A 21,834-nucleotide genomic window follows, 5' to 3' on the forward strand; every position below is an offset into this window, starting at 1 on the left:
AGGCTTGGGTTTGTTTATCCGGTGGCTCCCAATTCCTCGGATATGCATAAACACTCATTATTGGCTGGAAAAAATATGTCTTAAGAGGATTGCAAAGCTCGGGCAATTATTGGCACAGACTCACCGCCTGACGCCTGCCTCCCCGCTTGTATGTGGTGGTTCCTCAGTGATTGAAAGATATTGGCATGAACGACGCTATATATATTTTAAAACATGATTAGTGTTGCATTTTGCGGTGAATGGGGTGTCATTTAATATGGAGTGCTTGCAACAATAAGATCTGATTCATTATCCATCTGAATGTTGAACGACTCTGACTGCTGATATATTCCAGCGGAATCGTTCAAAAATCCCGGCGCGTGTCACTCTGGTTGGTCACAACGGCAGCCACATGAAGCCACACGTGACAGGCCCACATCAACTCGTGGTACATTTTCCCTCGCGTCTCAGCTATTATATATATCCACTACATTCTCAGCATCACCACCATCTGGCTTTAGGTGTTATGCTTTTTCATCATCGGCCATGCTCTATTCACTACTGGATGGCTTTTCCAAGATATTGAAATATCTCTACTTGTTACACAGATTGACACATCCTTCAAGGACAAAATCTCAAGTATCATCGTCATCACTATCTGCCTTTAGCTTTTCCCATGCGGGAAGCATAGCCGTTGGGAGCACGTCAGTACAGTACATCTTATTGCACCGGCCGCTGTTGCCCATCACGTAGCCCCACGACAGCCTGCAACAAGCTATTCCGCATGGTAGTCGCCCATCCAAGCACTACGCAGGTTCTGATATCTGTCGAGAGAGGGCGCATTCCGGTTGAGATATGATTAAGAGGCTCAAGATTAACGACCGACGATTAAACAAATAATATCCAAGGACATGCCATCTGAAAACAAAGCATTTTATTATCATATCATCTCATCAAATGTCACTTAACCATATGTACAGTTTAAACTACACGCGACGTACAAGGTGACACGGGGCCGCGTGTGTGTATGTACATGTGGAACGCGCGTGCATTTACACGTGCCCATAACGCAGTCACAACAGAACACGGGGGCTACAGATGGGCTTAGGGCCAGGTTTACAGATAGGGCACGAGATTGGGAGTAGGTGCATTAGGTTTAGAGCAGGGTTGAGCAAACTTTTCCTTTGCGAGATCCGAATAGGACCTTCAATACCTCTGGTGGACAACCACACATTAACACGCGCACACACACACACTTCTCGGACACTTCTGTGACTGCAAGAGGCGCTTGCAGTAACATAAATGACTGAGCGTGATATAGTTAAAAACATAAATGTCGGCAGTTCAAAAATTGTCGCCTCTCGTACCCGATTAGCGCAGCTAAGATGCTTGCAATGGCTCATGAGGGCGAGGGCCGTGTGAAATTAAGCCGTAGGTCGGTTTCGAGTTGGCGCAACGTGATGAGGCACCTCCGATTAGCACTGTTGGCTCCGTACGGTGCAAAATAGGGGATAGTTAGAGTTCATATTTAGGGTAGGGTTCGAGTTGTAATCATCATAGTTATGTTTTTACATTGTTTGGTCAATACATTTTCATGGAGTGGTTTGTTTTTTGTGTAAGAAATTTGAGTGCCACAGAGAAAACCCACAAAACATACGAGGGGACATAACACTCAATGGTCCCATAAATTGGTTCGTGAACCCACTGGCTGTGCTGTCATCTCCTGGCCACCTCGCAGCCCAGTGGGTTTGGGAGTTTCATAACTCTGTGATCCACCAACCCGTGCCTCCAAAGCCCTAGTATCACAGGCGTGCACAACCACACCTATCGTAAGAGTTGGTGCAAGGGTTAAGGTTTTGAATAAGGTTTGGGATATGGTTTGGCATGTTAGGGTTATGGTTAAGGGCAGGGTTTCGGCAACCAAAATAAAGGAGCCATTTTTTTCCATTACGGTAAAAAAAACTGAAAATTTTAAGAGCTGCCAATGCATGTGAATCCGAGATGGTTCTTAATGAATAACGTCACGAAGCGGTGCTTAAGGAGCCACAGAATGCCGACCTCTCGTTTGGGACTATTAGCAAAAGGGCTACGCTTAGGGTTATTGCTCGAGCTATGGAGTATTGAAGTGTTCGCATTAGGGCTAACAGCTCCAATTTTAGGGCTAAGGTTATACAGTTTGGGATATGGTTGGGACAAAGCTAGTCCAAGTGAATATCCCTACCTCACACCTGCGTGAGGAGGGGCTTTCCCTCAGTCCCTTGTCCGTTTGGCAACGCAGTACGAAACACTGATGCAGCCATTTAATAACTCTGACCCCCCCCCTCCATCCCTATCACCAAACGTCCTCTTGGATACCAAACCCGATTGCGTTCGATGGAAACGGTACATTGCAGGACAACGGCGTGTCTCAACACAGGGTACGCAGGGGTTAATGCTTCCATGGCCTGCATTGCCAAATGTGGCGGCAGCCACTGGGTCCCCTTGGATATGAAAAACTGGAACAGCCTAAAACATACAATGCATGTAACAATTCGCATGTAAACGCAAAATCGCGCAGCGTGGTGGATTGATGGCAATAACTGGCAATAGAGACGTGAAATATCAACGCATGGTGACCCCAGTCATCAAAGGATGGAATGTCTGACTCTACAGAGTTAGCTCGGTGGAAATGCAGCCTTTTACCCAACCAAATCTCCCCTTTGTCACGGACGCGTGGCCTCACGTTATCAGATGCATAATTAATCAATCAACATCGACTCTCACGAGACAATACATACACTGAACCATGTATTAGAATCAATTACTGATAATGTATGCAACGTATACGCAAGTTGTATGCAAATGATACTTTCAGGATAATGGCATGAGGCAGAGGACAGCTAAACACAGGAGACCTAAATACAGATGAGACAGACAATACAGAAGAGGACAGCACAGAAGAGACAGAAGAGACAGTATAGAGGAGGCAGAACAGACTGGACAAAAACATAATTGCTGAATCGAATTGTGAAAGTTGACAGTGAATCGTCCACAGGCCTACACACCAGCTCTTTTTCAAGTGGGTTAATGCGATCAATGGGTTAACACTACCACTTTACTCAAAAAGTTTAAAACACGACTGCCTCTTTGGGGAGGGATATACAGTAGACTCTCGATTATCCGCGCGAATGATGGGGATGACGGCCGCAGTTAATTAAAAATTGCGGATAATCAAAAATTATCCAATGTCCGCGGATCTCTATGGAAACAACTAACGATCGATCGATGCGCGTGTTGAGTGATAACAGTTTATTGCTCCCGCGCAGAAGACTCCACCCAGTAAGTGGATAGCAGGGCCACGCCAATCAAAAGCAATCAAACTCCATGCACTGTTGTAAAGATACGCAACTACTGTACTGTAGAGGCAATGACGTGGATTTCGGATTAACCGGAGCACATATTCGTTCGGTTATTAATTTGTCAAAATCTCAGGTGCGTGGTTAATCCGCAAATAGGATAATCTGCACGCAGAAAATCGAGAATCTACTGTAATTAACATTGAGAAAAAAATATTTTAACCTGGTTTGTCAAAAGCTGTTTATGTCAAACTGGTGGGACTAAACTGGTTTTACATCATATATTCTATTTTTAAAATAGCCTCTCTTGAAACCCCAAGCAAAAGTGGGAGGATAATAAAGGAGACGTGGATCAGGAAGGGGTGGGGGGGGGGCAGAGAGGGGAGTGGGTGAAAAGATGGTCCCACTCAGCTGTAACACCAACCCCTCCCATGGGACCGGAAACACACCGTCAGACGGGAAAACGCAACCATGGCGGTCTGGTCCCGTACGACGCAAAAAAAAATATATCGATCGTTCTGGTCAGAAAACAAAAACTTCCAAGATGAAAAATAAAACGCCTCAAATATAAAACGGCAGAATCTTTGTGCATGCAGCGTTCAAAATTCAAGAACGCCGAGCGGATAGATTGGTCACGGAAAGGCATCAATTACAGTCGTTCTGAAGACAAGCACAGCTTGAAACACACACGCCTGCATTCACTCCATTTACGGAGGCTCAGCCAAGCCGAGATATCATGGGGTGTCCAACATTGGGTGAGAAGCCTCGTTACTGAGAAAATCTAATTTCTGATGTATTATTTTTATCGCTATTGTATACGCAATAATGGCAATCAAAATCTATATTCCAATAGTCGTGCTATCATTAGGCAAAGCAATACTCCTTCAGGGAGCATTGTAACATCACCTGTGAAAATAATGGCGTGTGGAAAAGGACATCATATAACTACCCCTGAGATCCCTTCAAATGCCTCTACAGTCGCACAGCATGATGGTGGACCTTCCCATGCCTGCCATCGAGGGTTCGTCGCATTACAAAGCACACTCGGGGCACCGCACTAGCCCACAAGCACTGCTGTAGAGATGTTGGTTGCTTAGCAGCCAACTAATATTTTATTCAATTGTCAAGCACTGGAATACATTTTCCGTGACGTGTTTCATGTGTGGGTCATCGGTGATCGAACTAAGGTCATCAACTCAATACACTTCAGAAAGTGGATTAATCATAGCTGGGCAGCTAAAATCCATAATAAAACCCGGGATCTCAACGGTACCAGCTAAGTGTCTCCGACACAGCCATTATGAGCCCCTGCAAGCCACCCCATTAGAGTTGGCCAATGAGCAGGAACACGCTCCGACTTTTAAACTTCTTACCCTGGAATAAGGGCAACTCGGTGGAAACGAAAACATTATTAGCTCGGTCATTAATTGTCCCCCATCACGGTTCAATGAATTGGTATGATTCCAGGGGTCATGATTTGATAATCATTTTTTTAAAATACATATCGTGATGTTCAGTACTTCTGGATGGCTGCAGCTGTCCTGCCAATGAACCCAACGTACAGTCATTGTGCTTCTTATAACATAATGCGGCACGAATATCGTGAGCATAACAATCACTTTTAAGCAACATTGTTACACCGCGAGTGATTATCCCGTGGATGAACTTGGCCCCACCATGAGAATGTGTAATTTCCACCCATGTCTAAGAACAGCCTAAAGAGATGAGTGTGTCTCACGCTCGTTTGGGTAGAAAGATGCGATGACATTGACACTGGATCACAACTAGGGTCGATAACAATTGCAATTGTGGCAATTGGTAACGAATTGCATTCACTACTAAGAGGGCGAACTGTCGATTAAACGTGCGTGTGGAAAAATAAATAATGTTTATGCTTGCTGGTTGAATTATTTGCTCCTCAATAAGGATGAGCTGAGTGGCCTCGTGACCAAAATACATCATAAACAAGTAAACCGATTACTTTGCGAGGCAGAAAAAACACTCAAAACGTTTCTGAAGCTGCATTTACATGTTTAGCATTACCTGTGTTATCTGGGTCTTCCCTCACCCCTATTACCTTGGACGTATGTATGTAGAACGTCTTTCACACCGTACGTAGCCAACCGAGCTAATCGGAGAGGGTCGACTGTAATTGTAATTTTGCCAAACAATGGAGCTGTAATCATCATTATGATCAGGACTTAAAATGTCAATATTTTCCGGGTTGCTGGTGGACTGTGGAGTAGGTGGCACATGACTGGTAACCAAACAGACCCAGCTAATATGAAGCCCCGATTACAATCGACCCCAGCTCTGCCTTGGAATTAAACGAAGCAAAAGAGGTGTTGCCAGCCATACCCTGTCTCTCATAACCTCTTTTCTACAATACAACCCTGCCAAGCCAGCTCGGCTCAGGAGGTTCCTGGTTGTTTTCCACTGTAAGAAGGTGAGCCGTGCTGTCGATGTCGCACAGTTGACCGGGTCTGACATCACACGCAATAAACGCGTCATGAGCCCCACCCCTGGCCCCGCTTTGCCCCGAGCCAGATTCAATGTCACAAGGCTGGCGTAGTACGATTCAGTTCTGGCTCGGCATGGCAAACAGTCAGTGACAAATCACCCGTACCACGAGGGCCCTGCGTTGCCTCGGCTCGCCGAGTATTTCTATCTATCGTACAACCTAGCCGAGCCAGCACAGGGCGGGGCGGGGGGGGGGGGGCATGGTACAGGTGGCATACGCATCATACTTCTTTTCCATCATACAACCGAGTCGAGCCCACGAGACGAACGCTGTGGAGAACGGAAAAAACGACGGGACGATGGGAAATGAGGTGAGGACGAGGCGTGACGAGGCCATCACACCCTCTCCTGCACGAAGACGGTCTCGTGGGGGAAGAGGCCTGCCTGCCGTAGCGTCGTGTCTCCTCCCAGTGCCGCCAGCTTCCGCCGCGGGAAGTTGGTGACGAGCTCAAAGCGGTCGCCTGGGAAACCGCGCGCCTCAACTAGGCTCAGCAGGGCCTGGTGGTGCAGGAGGAGGGGCGGTGCAGGAGGGGATTGGATTGTCGTTAGAATCCCACGCGAGATCTGTGTGTGTACCAAAGAGAGTACGTGTAGTTGGTGCTCATTAACAGCACTTTTCCCAACAGCCTATAAGGCTACATACACAGTCTGGGGATCTTTGTGAGAGAGAATGCATATGTACACATATGTAGGTAGATGTGTACATGTATTTGCATGCGTGTGCACGTGTGTTGCTAATGTATGTGATTTATGCATGTGTAAGCACTTTCCCCAACAGCCTATAAGGCTACATACACAGTCTGGGGATCTTTGTCTTTGTGAGAGAGAATGCATATGTACACATATGTAGGTAGATGTGTACATGTATTTGCATGCGTGTGCACGTGTGTTGCTAATGTATGTGATTTATGCATGTGTAAGCACTTTCCCCAACAGCCTATAAGGCTACATACACAGTCTGGGGATCTTTGTCTTTGTGAGAGAGAATGCATATGTACACATATGTAGGTAGATGTGTACATGTATTTGCATGCGTGTGCACGTGTGTTGCTAATGTATGTGATTTATTCATGTGTGTGAATATGCGAATGTGGGGCTTACAAAAGTGGTAACAGCTGAATCTTCATCACATGCAAGTGTTTCGTTTGTGTGCGACGTCAGTATACTTTTCATGTTTGTACACATTTGTATTCGTGTGTGCGAAATGGTGGTACGCGTGTGTATATTTATGTTTTCGTGGTGTACGAGTATGGTTCTATGTGGTGCATGCATATGCTGTGCATGTGCACGTTTTTAAGATAAGAGTGTAGATGTGGTGTGTGTGTGTACAATATTCGTTTGTGTGTTTTGTGGTGCACATACGTATGAATTTATATGTGGGTGTGTGCATGTTGCTAGTGTGTCTATGTGCAGGATGTGCGTGTGTTTTCGAGTGTGCGTGTGCCATTCGCGTGAACTCTGTGTACCTGTCGTGTGCTCAAGGGTGCGTGCGTGCTTTGTGCTCACTCACCGTTAACGTTGCCTCTGCCGCCATCACCACCTGCTCGCGTTTCCCATCTGGGAATCGAACCATGAGCCGAGACTGGGGGCCTGAGGACAGAGACAGACACGGACACACACACATGGAATAAACTTCCCCTGTACATTAAGCAGTCCCCTTCCTTAACCTCCTTCCATTCCTCTCTTATAACTTACCACTTGCAGCCACGAAAGCTTCAAATCGAAACTTACCACTTCTTCATTTCCCATTCTCTTCCCTCTGCCCTCCCTTCGCTCCTCCACTCCTTCCCGTCCCTCCCCTTACCTTTTGTGACCCCTAAATACGCTCGATCGTGTTTACTCATTCCTCAAACCTTGCACGACCCCGTTTTTTAAACTGTGTTAAGCACCGTGAGTGAAGGCGCTCTATAAATATAAAACACGCACACACCGACAGGGAAGGCAAGCACATACACACACCCATGAGCCCAGGAGACCCGAAGCCTGAGACAATTTCATGACCATGTACAGCATTTGTGTCAATCCACTGCTGTATAAAAGCCTACCCATGCCATGGGGGTCATGGGGGTGATTTGCACCAACCTACTGAGACGTGGAGTTGAAATGAGATCTAATAACCCTCACAACTCGCATGGCGTGGAGAGGCCCTTATCGAGCCGTGGTTTAACAAAGGGCTGCACCTGTACACGTACATTTTTACTCCGCTACATGTCAGCCTTAGTGATTCCGAGTTTGTTGAGATTTTCAAAAGTACATTTCGTTATCCCATAACTTATTTGTGTGCTAGCATGTGTGCCGTCTGGCGCTGGCTACTTTTGCGCGAGAGGACATGTGTCCTGTGTTTCTTGATCGAATAAAGAGTGCACCCCCACACGCTCCATCACCTTTCTCCTCTCCCCCCGCGCTGCCGCTGTCCTCCCACGCCGGGTTGGAGCCCTCGGTGGAGTCGACGCAGACGTCTTCATCATCGTCGTCGTCTTCACAAGTCCGAGCTGCACCGCCCGCACTGCCCTCCGCCACCTGCACTTATGCGCAGATGGTGCAGGCACACGCACGCAGTGTGTAGGCGCACGCACGCAGGCATGCACACAGGCAGCACACGCACACAGGCAGCACACGTGCGTGTGCACTCACAGCGCACAGAGTGCACACAGTGCACATAAACCAACAGGCACGCAGACATAGGGAGGACACGCACACACACATGCAGGCACAAGCGGAACGTACGCACGCACAGTGCGCACACACACGTACGCACGCACAAGCAGCAAGCACACAAGCACACAGACAGCACATACATAAACATGTACCTTTAAAGTGCAAATACAAACGCACACATTGTTCGGTTACATGTAGGTATGAACACACTCACACACACATACACGTGTAAGTATCAACACGTACACGCATACGTACAAACACACACGCCGCCTCGCGCACACGGCACCTCATTGTCGATCTCGTCGTCATCGTCGTCGTTGTCATCGTCAGAGGGGGCCCCTGACGAGTGGGGAGGAGAGGGGGCGGCCGACGGCCCGTAGTGCGTCTCCTGCGGAGAGCGGCACGGCCGAATCAGCACAGATCGCTGCAACTCGGCAAAACACAGCAGCGCTCGTGACGACTTGGTGAGACATGACTGGGCAACACAAGGCATGAACTAGTAAGATATAGCATGACTGGGCAACACAAGGCATGAGTCGGCTTGGTGAGACACGACTTCGTAAGACAGGGCAAGAATTAGTAAGATATAGCGTGACTGGGCAACACAAGGCATGACTCGGCTTGGTGAGACACGACTTCGTAAGACACAGAAAGAATTAGTAAGATATAGCATGACTGGGCAACACAAGGCATGAGTCGGCTTGGTGAGACATGACTGGGCAACACAAGGCATGAATTAGTAAGATATAGCATGACTGGGCAACACAAGGCATGAGTCGGCTTGGTGAGACACGACTTCGTAAGACAGGGCATGAATTAGTAAGATATAGCATGACTGGGCAACACAAGGCATGACTCGGCTTGGTGAGACACGACTTCGTAAGACAGGGCAAGAATTAGTAAAATATAGCGTGACTGGGCAACACAAGGCATGACTCAGCTTGGTGAGACACGACTTCGTAAGACATGGGCAATAATTAGTAAGATATAGCGTGACTGGGCAACACAAGGCATGAGTCGGCTTGGTGAGACATGACTTCGTAAGACAGGGCAAGAATTAGTAAGATATAGCGTGACTGGGCAACACAAGGCATGACTCGGCTTGGTGAGACACGACTTCGTAAGACAAGGCATGAATTAGTAAGATATAGCATGACTCGCCAAAAACGCAAGGCAAAACTCGGTAAGATATGGAATAACTCGGGAAAACCGAGCATCGCTCGGCAAGGCAGAGCAAGACGTAACTTGGCATTACACACGAGTGCGCCTTGACTAGGCATGATGTGATTTGGCGTGACATGACAATTTTCCGTACCGCACAAGGCAATTCGGCAAAACTTTGAATGGCACGCCATTACTTAAAGACACAACATAACTTGGTATACATGCATATTGAACTTCTTTCGCACCGTACTTAGCCATCCAGTGATAATGGGAGGTGCGGAAGCAAACCCGCCAAATTGTCTGACAACCCAAACGATTCTTGTTCACCCTCCAATGTAAAGGAGCATGCGCGATTAAACCATGTGACAGCCATCGCTGCGAGGCCCACACTCACCTGAAGTGAAGCCTGAATAGCAGCTTCCAGCTGACTGTCCTCGCTAGCATCTATCAGGCTCGCCTGGGAGAACAGGCCCAGATGGGAGAGCGTCACGTGGTGTGTGCGTGTTGTGGGGATATCACAATGAAGCAGACACGCGGAACCCAGAGAGACGCATAATTAACAATGCCTGGTCTAGACTTAGCAGTTTTTTTACTGGATGACACAGGAAAACAATGGTGCTATTTACATAAGCAACAATAAACCAGTTTAGTGCAACATTCCAAACAATGACACTTCCTCCTTGGGGTTTCAAGAGCATCTTCGATGTACCGTGGGCAGATATATATAACGTGTCCTGCAAATATTGGGGGCTTTTGGAAGACCCATAAAAAATGTGGATTCCATGACTTCTGGAAGCAACATTCGATTAAAAAAAAATTGTTTAACAACCATCGTATTGATGACATTCGTGCCATGTTCTCATCACCGTCGTTACTTAATGTTCACCAAAAACTTAGCCCATCGCAGGTTTTCCCATCACGGATTTGATTATTCGAGCCAAAGTTACTGAAGTGCAGCCTGCCAACTGCGCCCCTGTGCGTGTATTAACCGTAAAACGTGCCACCAGCCTCACAGTGGTCGTTAAAAGATCCCACTACATTATTCTAAAAACAGCAGGCAATCGTGTGCTGGTATCACAGTCCAAAATATGACACATTTGAAAAGTTAGTGGGGAAACGAATAACCATCGTCGCCCCCACTGCGAAAACTTAGTGGGACCCTCCTGATGAAGGGTCTTTTCGAGACCCAGCGAGTGTTGCCTGGTTGAATAGTGCTGAAAGAGTGGCGAAGTTACCGTGCGTGAGCGTTTCTTTGGTTTCCCCGGTGAGGCCTCGTTGAGGTTGTACGTGGATAGGAACTCGGTGACGAGCTCAAGAAGCGAGTTGGCGTCGAGCCGATGGCACTCGAGGAGCTTCTCCCCTGCGTGTGCGCACGTGGAAAATAAACAGTTGGCACCAGGCTCACCGCTAACCATTCCTCATCAGCAGGCACGGTCAAATCCGCCTGCTGGATGAAGGCCTCCCCCAAGATGCCGCCGCCACCACCACTTGCAATCCGAAGAGCCGTGTGTACATTTCAACGCTGTTTGTGCACATATGTGTTAATAGCGGTGGGTGTGTCTTTGCATGTGTGAATGCGTTAATAGTTGTGCCTGTGGGCACATTGCACGCTTGCCTGTCCTAGGGTCAAGCACGGACACGTATGGGAACTCCGTCAGTTTGTAGAACTGCATGTACCTCTGTCCCTCCTCACTGTCGTGATAAACCTGAACGGGCAAACACACCGGCGATGCAAACAAACACATTAAGGCATGTTATTGCACGTGTACAAAGGTGAGAGAAATCAGGATATGAATGAGCAACCGTGGGGGGGGGGGGTCGAGTGAGCAATCAGATGAAACCATGAGTGTAAAGTGAAAGAGCTGCAAGTGAGTAATCAAAGACGTGAGCGATCAAGCAAAGATGATTAAATCATGAGGCAAGTGATCAAGCTACAGGTCGTGTGACTGAACGAGGGGTGAGAAATTGGGTGACCAAATAGGTAGACACTGAGCTATCCATAAGACGAATGGGTGAGCATTCATGCAAGTGACACATCTAGAAAGGGGTTAAATGTACTAAGCAAGCGAACGAGTGAGGTGTAAATTTATCGAGTGAGAGCTCCAGCATGTGAGAAACTGTGATCGGGTGCAGCGGCCTCACCTGCCAGAAGATGAAGTGCTCACGGATGACAGCCTTGACTGCCTCGTGGCTCCACACGTCGCGGTTGAGACACTGGCAGGAGAAGTCCTGTACATTTTGGATATTCACCATGAGCCACTTGCGCTGCGACTGCCCCGTCTTCTTTGCCTGCCGAGCCCAGTGCGCATTCATGGTGGGAAAAGGGGAAGGAGTAAAGAATGTAAGCAGTGCCGGCCAATTGAATCATTTGGCGGGACCCCGGGGTCCCGCAAAAATCAGGTCAATCATTATTATTTTTCAGTCCGCCCACTCGTGATCCCGACAGCAACGCGCCGCCCGCCCAGACTCGCGCCAACAAGCGCCAGCAGGCGGCGATCAACACGATGGGCGCCACCCCACCGGCCAAACGCAAGCCCCGGGGGGCGTCCGCCGCAGTCGCGCGCGGCGACAACGCCCTCCGGGTCAGCCGTCGATCCTCAGCTTCTTTGCCAAGGCAAGCCCACCCCCGCAGTGAATTTAACGTGTTTATGTAATTTTTCAACTTTTTACGAAACTTAGTGCCCCGAGTAGCTCTCGACGAGGCCAATCGATTGACACTAGTTGTGTTGTTGTCGGTAAGGCAAGACTCGTGTCGCTACACGGGTTTTCCCACCCCGGGGCAGTGATGGGACCCCGGGGTCCCATCAATTGCTTAAATTCTCTTTACATTTTATCTTCTTCCCCAATTTGATCCTGCTTGTGATATTGCCGCCTTGTCAGGAGACTTCTGTTCAGGAAGGTCCTGCTACGTTGGGATGTTTGGCCAACTCTATTCGCGTTTGGCTTCACGTGTGAGGAAAATGGATAACCTGGAGAAAACCCACCACACGTACCGAGGGATAACACTCATCAATGCCATCTCCTGGCCACCTCGCAGGCCCATGGCTACAAACACGGCAAGCCATGGTCAGCCCACACAAGTGGACACCACTGAGTTACTAACGAGGTGACAGGAATTTCCCACTTGCCCTTCCACTGAGAGTAATGTTTAATGTATGACAGTAACACTGATATCTTTGACACTGAGAAATTTAATTTGACCAATTCGTTGATGTTTTATTTTGTACAGCCAATGGTGACCAAGCCAACTTTACCTCACTATACTTGACAAATTGGTTTCATCACAGGCCGTTTTTTGGATTCGACTGGCTCGGTGAGAGTAACAATTGAAAAAGGCCAAACATCCCAATGCTGGATCCTCCTGGAAGAGATGCATGTATTCATTAACCTAGAGTAAAACCTTGGATTGCGAATAACTTGGTCTGCGAGTGTTTTGTAATACGAGCACAATTTTTAAACAAATTTTAACTTGATAAACGAGCAAGGTCTTGCAATACGAGTAGTACGTATACGCTCTGTCTGCCGAGCGTCACGTGATCACAACTGAGCCGATGGTTATTCTCTCTCTCTCGCTGCGGGATTGTGGGTAATTGTCTCCCATGCTCGGTCTCAGTCGGCGTGCCTCACTCGTAGAGTCAACATCTGTGCAAGCGTATACTGTTTACTATAGTGTTGTGACCACGTGTGCGTGCATAAAGCATTTTTTGTTTTGTGTCCAAGTGTAGTGAATGTTCTTTAGTAACTGTACTGCAACAATGGCCCCCATGAAATCCTCAAAAGGAGGCAAAAGCAAGTGTCATTGGATAGGTTCCTTGTTAAAGTCGCACAAAAAGAAAACTATTCCAGTGAGCCAACAGATGGCAGTGATTCCGTTAGTGACAGTGAAAGTCTTCCTACACAATAACCCTCTCCTCCTCTTCTCTCTCTCGTCTGCCTCACACGATTAAATTTAACTAACAAATTTGATTACTTTATATTAAATTTAAATAATAAAAATATAAAAAGGTATTTTGTATTAATAATTTTATTTGAATATTTTTTGGTTGTGGAACGAATCATCTAAGTTTCCATTATTTCTTATGGGGAAATTCGCTTTGATATACGAGTGCTTTGGATTACAAACACGTTTCCGGAACGAATTATGCTCGCAATCCAAGGTTTTACTCTACTTGTTTAAGCAATGCACAATAACAATCCTAAAAGTGTCTTTGTCAGACTTTGAGATGAAAGCATTAGCAAAGTAAGAAAGTGAATGACACTCACATGAATGAACAGACCTCTTTGAAAATAGTATTTTTTATTCATAGAGCTCGATGAAAATTCATGAAGTTGGCATGATGAAGAAATCTCTATTTAATACAAATGAAGCAATTTCAACAGAGGGACATCTAAGAAAACGGATGAAGCCACTTAACTGAACAGCTCTATACAAACCAAATCACTTTAATGAACAGACCTCTAAAAAATTAGTAATCATTTCAGCATCACTACACAGTGACTTTTGTGTGTCAAGTGGCTCCTCACAATGCCACCACTCCCCTTGCCCCTCACTCACCGTCTCGAAGGTGCCCTTGTGCATGAGGTCGATGGGCGGTCTGAAGAGGTCGGCGAGCGTCTTTAACCTCCTATCGACTGCTCCACCGTTCAGAAGCTCCTGCTCCTGCCTGACTGTGAAGAGCAACGGTGAGTTACCCACCGCAACACGTCAACTGCAACCGTTTCCTGTAACCACTACCTGCAACCTAGAAACTGCCACCAAGCAACCAAGATCTGCAACTTGACAACTGTCACACAGCAATGACCACTGCCCGCAATTTCCAATTGCCAAATTTCACTCTATCCGCTACTGAGCAACCACTATCCGTCACCTGGTACTCAATAACCGATAACTCAATTTGCTTGCTCAAATAAGTATTGAGGCAGTGCTCATCTCCCATTCACAGCCCTGAGCAAGTGGTGTAATTCCACATTCCTATGGCAGATGCAAGTCTATCCATAGGACAACCACTGTTGACTTTCCTAATTGCAGGCTGCTTCCTCTACCATTGAGCCGCCTGAAAACTGCCAAGAAGGAACAGGTAACATCAACTTGCTAACTGGCACCCAACAACTTCCAAATGCCACCTGACAACCAACTGCCACCATGCTGACATCTGCCTCCCAGCACTTAACAATTCTTGTCTGCTGAGAACAGTGACCATTTTAGTGCTATTGCTGCAGATGATGATGCATCACACTCCTATTTTTGCTACTTCTGCTGTTGATTCCAACAATACTACTGCTGATGATGATGATACTGACACTCCCCACGGTTACTGTTCATGACAGTTATGATGCTGCGATGAAAACGCGATGGAGCACGGCGAGCGAGTGAAAGAGCGAGCGAGTTTTTGTACTTACTCGCTTCGGTCTGGAAGTCTCGGAATCCGTCGAACACCGACTGCGAGAGTCGGCTTCGCTTGGGGGCTGAAACGTCAAAGAGGGAGACACAAACGTCACATGCCCTGGCATTAATGGAAGACGCTTTTACAACCATTTTCTCTGCTGGGGGTTTCTCAGCCAGTGGAGGGGCACAGTAAGCATGTGGCAATTCACCCCTATCCACCTACAGATTTTTACAAAATGTAAACGTTTAGACTGCCATGATTATATAGACTTCCTTGCATCGCTACTTTACTTTTTTACGTCTCGTTTGTAAAATGTTGCTAACTCCATTGGTCTAAATGTAACACGTGTACATATACAGCCCTTTTTGTCAATCTACTGCTGGATGAGGGCCTCCCCCATGCCGTGCAGATCGTAGAGGATACATTTTCCTTACTTCACCATGCTGATCAGTGTAGGTTTAAGGTGAGGAGCATTTAAGAGGAAGCACAGAAGTAGAGTACCGCACACAATTTATTTTTATGCACTGCCCTCTGCTGCCCAGAACGTAGCTCCGCTGAAGCCTATAAAAACTGTTTAGGTTTAACGCTGCCTTCCAAGTGATTTGATCTTAAAGTGACAATAATCAATTCTCATACATACAATTTAATGTTTTAGATACAATATTACATGATGAATCGATGCAGCATTATGCAAATCATATGGTGTTACATATAGGTAAATGTAATTAACAAAACTGTACAAACAAGACTAAATATTATGGAAGACAAAATATATAAAAAGACAGCAAAAATTTGGCTAGAAATAATCTATTCTTGACTAAAATTGTCACTTTTCATCAAATTACTTGAGGTGTGAAATATTACACTCCTTAGTCAGGAGGGAATAACGTATCAATGAAACTTTTGTCAGGGAGAAGCAGGATGGCAAAATGAGTCCCATAATAGTAAAGCAACGAATGCGTAAAGGTATCTGATTATTCATTAGAATTGTCCCGACAAAGCAGACACAGTTTGCTGGGCATAACGCTCAATGCAATGGTGGCATTTCTCCAGTGAGCCTGTGGGCTAACTGGCTGAGGAGTGGAAACTGCCCTGGACTCACCCCCAAAGATGGGTTCTGGATCCACCAGCACCTCCTGTTTCTGTGGGATGGGTGCCCGCACATCCCCTCTACATACACAGGTGCACACGGACGCACAGGGACACATATAAACACTCACACAACCTGTATATCCATACATGCTGTTGGGGAAAATTCTGTCCCCAAAGCAGATATTTACACAAAGCACCAGGTAATAATTCAAGGCCACCTAGGAGAGGCTGAGTAACGGTTCAGATATTTGTCACTGATGTTGGCTGTGAGCAGAATTGAAGGTCACCGGGTAAATAAAAGCATATACTGTAAATGCAAGTGCACATACACAGCACATTCGATCAAGAAATCAAGAGATCGATCAATTGAGCAACCGAAAGCTGGAGCTACCTACAGAACTCAATCAAGTGACAAAACAATAAAGCATCCGAAGATTTAAACAATATACTGCACAACCAATGGAGCAACCAACATCGCATGATATCAACCGATAATCATGCACAATCGGTTGCCCCGCTCACCCGTCGAGGTCTTCCGCCTGTTGCGACGTGCCAGCTGCGGCACCGATGGTGGCCGCGGTGGCGGTGCTGAGGGCGTGGCGCGCGCGCGGTGCATGCACCCTTCCGTGCGTGTGCGAGCGCGAATGCGAGCGCGACGACCCGGGGGGCCCATGTGCGGCATCCAGCGGGGAGGCAGCGGCCGTGGGCACGGGGCCTGCGCCGCCGTCGAGGAACATGGTGACGGCCGTGTGCAACTCATTGCCGCACGCGTCCAGCATGTGTAGCGCCACATCCTGAGATGCACCTGCAACTCAAAATCAGGGAGGGGGGAGAGAGGACACAGAAATAGATAATCAGGGTGGTGGGAGGGAACAAGTAGGAACAGATCACCAGGGAAGGGTAGGGAACCAGCAAAACTGGTCATTAAGGAGGGAACAAGCAGATATGGTTCGTCAGGGAGGGTCAGGGAGGAACGCGAATGAGTTTCAGACACCAGACAATACTTTATTATTGAGACACTAATGACATAAATGAGCAACCGCTGGCATAAACAATGAAGTAACCGATGGCACAACCATCGAACTGCAGGATCTATCAAATATGGTGGTAACAAGGTTCGGATACTATACCTTTTATTAATAACACGTTGATGAAAGCTTGAAAATATCAGCTTTGTCTGTCTGAAATGTTAAGGCACGATAACCATTGTAAAGACAATCAAATTAGGAAAACTTTAGGATGAAGTTGCATTGCTAACTGATCTGCCCTACAAAAAATGGCTGTATTTATTAGAGGCTTCCCCAAAAACTTTGAAGACAAAATCTTCCGCTAAAAGGATTCGCCTTGCGTCATCATCTCACAATGGCATGTGGCTTGTGACGTGATCTCTGTATGCGGTATGAATACATATCGTTATTTCAAAACTTCCGATCAGAAAAGCACATTGGAAAGTAATGCAAAGTCCTGCATTTGCATGATTCTATTCCTTATTGATTTAGTCTACAGCCATATCCATCCCTGAATGTGCCCAATATAACGAGATGCCAGATGCCACGCAGAATTGAGGCTGGTTAAGACAGGACTTATCGAGTGTTGTAGGCATGGGGCTGCAGTGTGTGGACAGAAGCCAGTGCTGTGTTCACCCCTTGGTAAGTCTAGTAGGTACTGTATTCTTAGTCTTTGGTTTCCTCCAACACAAAAACATTAACTAATAGAATTGACCAAACATCCCAATGAAGCAGGACCCTCCTGAAAAAAAGGGGTTTCCTCTTAATATAATTTGCATTATAAGTGGGATTAATTTGGACTTCAGCTCCTCCCACATCTTCCCCTGGGTCTTATTTGCCCCGTCCTGTTTGCTGTCATGCAGCTTCGTCCCTCATCTGTCCTGGATACCCTGGACCCTGGCTGCCTGGCCTTACCTGTGTTGGGTGCTTTAGGCTTTGGCTGCCATGGGCTCATCCAGTCTGGATGCCTCACGTATCCCTAGGCCCTCGTAAGTACTGTTGTAAATATCATGGCCAGGGATCAAGCCCAGTTCAACAGGTATGTACTGCAGCGTACAACACTCTGCATCACCAAACATACAAAAGACAACATTTCCCTTCGTAGCAATACAGGCGGTTGGGGCAAGTGCTGTTTGCAAGCACCTATTAAGGTCGGCACAACACACAAGGGGGTGGTGTGGTGGGGATTATGTTGGCAGCCGTGTGTCTCTCCAGTGCTGATATTAATGCACAGCGGCCGGTACTCATTGAAAGCGGAGTCGTCCGAGTGGAGGCCCCTACACACATACACTATCACAAACAGCTACACAAACAGCTACGCTCGCCGACAGTAAATCATATCAATTGAAATGCAAGCACAGACAAATACAGATACAATGCTAACAATGAGGAACAGAGAGAGGGAAAGTGAGGCAAAAACACACACCATTGCGTTGTACACACACACACACACCAGTGACAGTAGGTTCTTTATTTGAAAGCGGGTTAGGATACATTAAGCAAATATATCTAACCAAGGGAGAGATGGGGTAAACAGGAGGCATGATACAAATCACTGACACCTCCCCCTGGTTATTCAATGAACTGTCACGTTCATGATTGCGATTGAAATTTATAATCAATAAGTTTTAATTAATTCTGCCATTTTGCTTGTTCAGATTGTAATACCTGTCTCAATTTTTGTTTGTTCATTAGTCTGCTTAATTGCTAGACTGGATCTTATTTAATAGATTGAAGCGTCATTACATGCCTAGTAAATACATACAAATGTACAGCCCATTATCAATGCGCGGCTGGATTCTGGCTTCCTCACGCACCTTTTTGATCATTGTCGTTGTTTGACCACACTTCACCGTGTCGGTCATTATAGCTGGTGAAAGGGGTGCTAGTTTAGATATCACTCGCCACTGATGTTAGCTGTGGCCGCAGATCGAACTCAAGTGCCAAGTAAACGTGCAAGAACAAAAAAATTATCAGAATAAAATAAATGTGAAACATTTATTATGCAGAGTGCGAACACAAGTTTAGATTTCTGTACCATACATTCGGTTGCATATCCAATCCATCACATATCTGCCTTGATCAATTAAATACCCATCAGTGCAGTATTTGCCTCGTGTTTAATTGTAATAGTCTATAATTATCAGATTGTTCACACATCTCACCTTTTCAATTACCTGCCAATACATGTCCCCAGCAAGTTGCACATGCAAGGTTCTACTGTATTTAAGTAAGTTCTATAGTTTCTCACGAAACAGAGGTGAGTGCTTAATATCTGCCAAACTAACCTGTGTGGCAGTCACCCAGCAGGGGATTGATAATAATAATATTGACTGCTTTCCAACCATGTGGTGCAAATTCCACTTCCACATTCCTGTGCCAGAGGTCAGTCATTCATAATCAATCAGAATCTCAACCATACTTGATTTCCACGAGCCATCAATCCACTGCTGGATGACCACAATATTCCCCCACGCTGGCCAAATGTGGGGTGGTAAGAGCGGGGAGGCACACTGAACTCTGCTGCCCACCACATGCCACCACCCCCCAGCCTATAGCACCTGTTATGCACGGTGGGGGTATACATTCTACACTGGGTATCATCGTATATGATGAACCGTTGCTGACTTCGAATCAGTTGTTGAAAATAACACATTCTTGCGGCAGGGCCCAGAGTAATGCTTGATTGCACAGATAGTTACTGTCCTTACAGTGTTGTATAAACCCACAAAGTAGTACTTATATTACTGACCCAGCAAGAGAAATGAAGATGATAGTCGGTGTGAATTCTTAACAATATGCCAGGCACTGATAATTAATCGTTAAGGTCAAACTTTTACCGAGTTTTAAAAAAACAGCATTTTGCCAGAAACGCAATTCCACATTTCCATGACCGGGCCTCGTACACTCAAGAGACGATCACTGTCGACTTCCTGCAAAGTGGTGCTCGTTTTGTCGGCACCATCGAGATTACTGGCTCATATTGTTAATTGTAAACATTTGTGGATGCCGGATGGTTTGGACTGGAGGTTTTAACAGTGTTTTAAAGTTATAATTCATTAGTAATTCAAAAAACATAATGAGCTTATAAAATCCACGTAAAAAAATATTGTTACGAAAACTTATATCTAAATTCTGCACTTGCCACACACAACCAAATAGAAATACACACGCATACATATCCATCGTATGCTGCAATGCTAAACATAATGCCTGCATAAATGCTATATATCTGACAGAAACGAGCAAGCTGATCATTATAAGCCTATCGTAAAAAAAATATTATTAAATACTTTTACTGAGCAAGTCAGCATTCGCAACCCCCGCCTGACACATCAACAACACTGACATCAACTCTTCTCAAAAACTTAATCACCGTCAGCGCCGCGAATAAATAATACCTTGAACGATATTCCCGCGTCAACTATCACTGTCATTGTGTGTACAACGACAACAACAGCGGCAGCAACAACTGCCGCCACCACCAGCACCACCAAAGACGTGATTACGCCACCACGGCTGGAGTAGCAGAGGCCTGAGGTAAAACAAATAAATATATCGAAAATAAACAAAGATGCTACCGTTCGACTTCACTCGCTACGCTGATTTAAAAAAAAAAAGACTACGACCAGAGACGATAAGCGATGTTGGGTGTCGGCGGGCGATGGGATTCCGTTACCGGTGATCGCGCAGAAGTCGCCCACCATGGCGCCCAGCGACTCCGCGTCGCTGGCGGGAGACGACGACGCCATGGTCGCGCGCTGCTCGCCGGGCGCGTCGATTGGCCCGCGCTCCGTCACGTGGCGAGAGGTCGCGCGCGGCCAATCGGAGGCGAGAGGGCGGCGCACTCGCGCGCGCGGTTTACCCCCCGCCCCACTGCCCGCCCCACTGCCCCCGCCCCACTGCCCCCCCCCCGCCCCACTGCCCCCCCCCGCCCCACTGCCCCCCACCGCCCAACTTCCCCCCCCCGCCCCACTGCCCCCCCCCGCCCCACTGCCCGCCCCACTGCCCCCCCCGCCCCACTGCCCCCCCCCGCCCAACTTCCCCCCCACCGCCCAACTTCCCCCCCCCGCCCCACTGCCCCCCCCCGCCCAACTGCCCCCCCCCGCCCCACTGCCCGCCCCACTGCCCCCGCCCCACTGCCCCCCCGCCCCACTGCTCCCCCCGCCCACTGTCCCCCCCCCACTGCCCCCCCCCCCGCCCAACTGCCCCCCTCCGCTCAATTGCCGCCCCGACCACCGCCCCACTGCCCCCCCCCGCCCCACTGCCCCCCCCGTCCCACTGCCCCCCCCCGTCCCAGTGCCCCCCCCCCGTCCCACTGCCCCTCCCCCGTCCCACTGCCCCTCCCACGCCCCACTGCCCCCCACGCGCGTGGGTTCCGGCCCCGCCCCTTTCTCGCCCCGCCCCTTACCGCCCCGTCCCTTCCCGCCCCTCCGCGTCGTTTCCGCTTTTGCCCCCTCCTATAATCGCAGCAACTCCTGTAATCCGCGACTTTCCAGTTATCCGCAGAAGCTCCTGGTATCCGCGATCGTTTCTTATCCGCTACACTCCTGTTAGTCACGACACCTATTTAATCCATGACACCTATTTACCCACAACTCACATTATCTCATACCTGTCAACCCCTCATCAGTGCCCTACCTACCTTATGACAGACCAATTCTGACATTATTGGTCACCCTGTGCCCC

General features: G+C 47.5%; 1 protein-coding gene across 1 annotated transcript; it reads right to left on the reverse strand.

Annotated features, from left to right (window-relative positions):
• Nucleotides 1-898: 898 nt before the first annotated feature.
• UBXN7 (UBX domain protein 7) lies at nt 899-20,941 on the reverse strand. The gene is made up of 13 exons (XM_032958289.2): nt 20,825-20,941; nt 16,661-16,943; nt 16,149-16,216; nt 15,060-15,125; nt 14,215-14,327; nt 11,802-11,948; nt 11,275-11,365; nt 10,895-11,019; nt 10,054-10,116; nt 8,782-8,883; nt 8,219-8,354; nt 7,345-7,424; nt 899-6,332 (listed from the first exon to the last, which is right to left on the reverse strand). Exons 1-13 carry the CDS (start codon nt 20,895-20,897, stop codon nt 6,171-6,173), a joined length of 1,509 nt encoding a protein of 502 aa, XP_032814180.1. The 5' UTR covers nt 20,898-20,941; the 3' UTR covers nt 899-6,170.
• Nucleotides 20,942-21,834: the final 893 nt, after the last annotated feature.

Source organism: Petromyzon marinus, chromosome 21 (genome assembly GCF_048934315.1).
Source record: "Petromyzon marinus isolate PM22_M1 ecotype Great Lakes invasive population chromosome 21, UKy_Petmar_22M1.pri1.0, whole genome shotgun sequence".
In the NCBI taxonomy this organism is placed as follows: domain Eukaryota; kingdom Metazoa; phylum Chordata; class Hyperoartia; order Petromyzontiformes; family Petromyzontidae; genus Petromyzon; species Petromyzon marinus.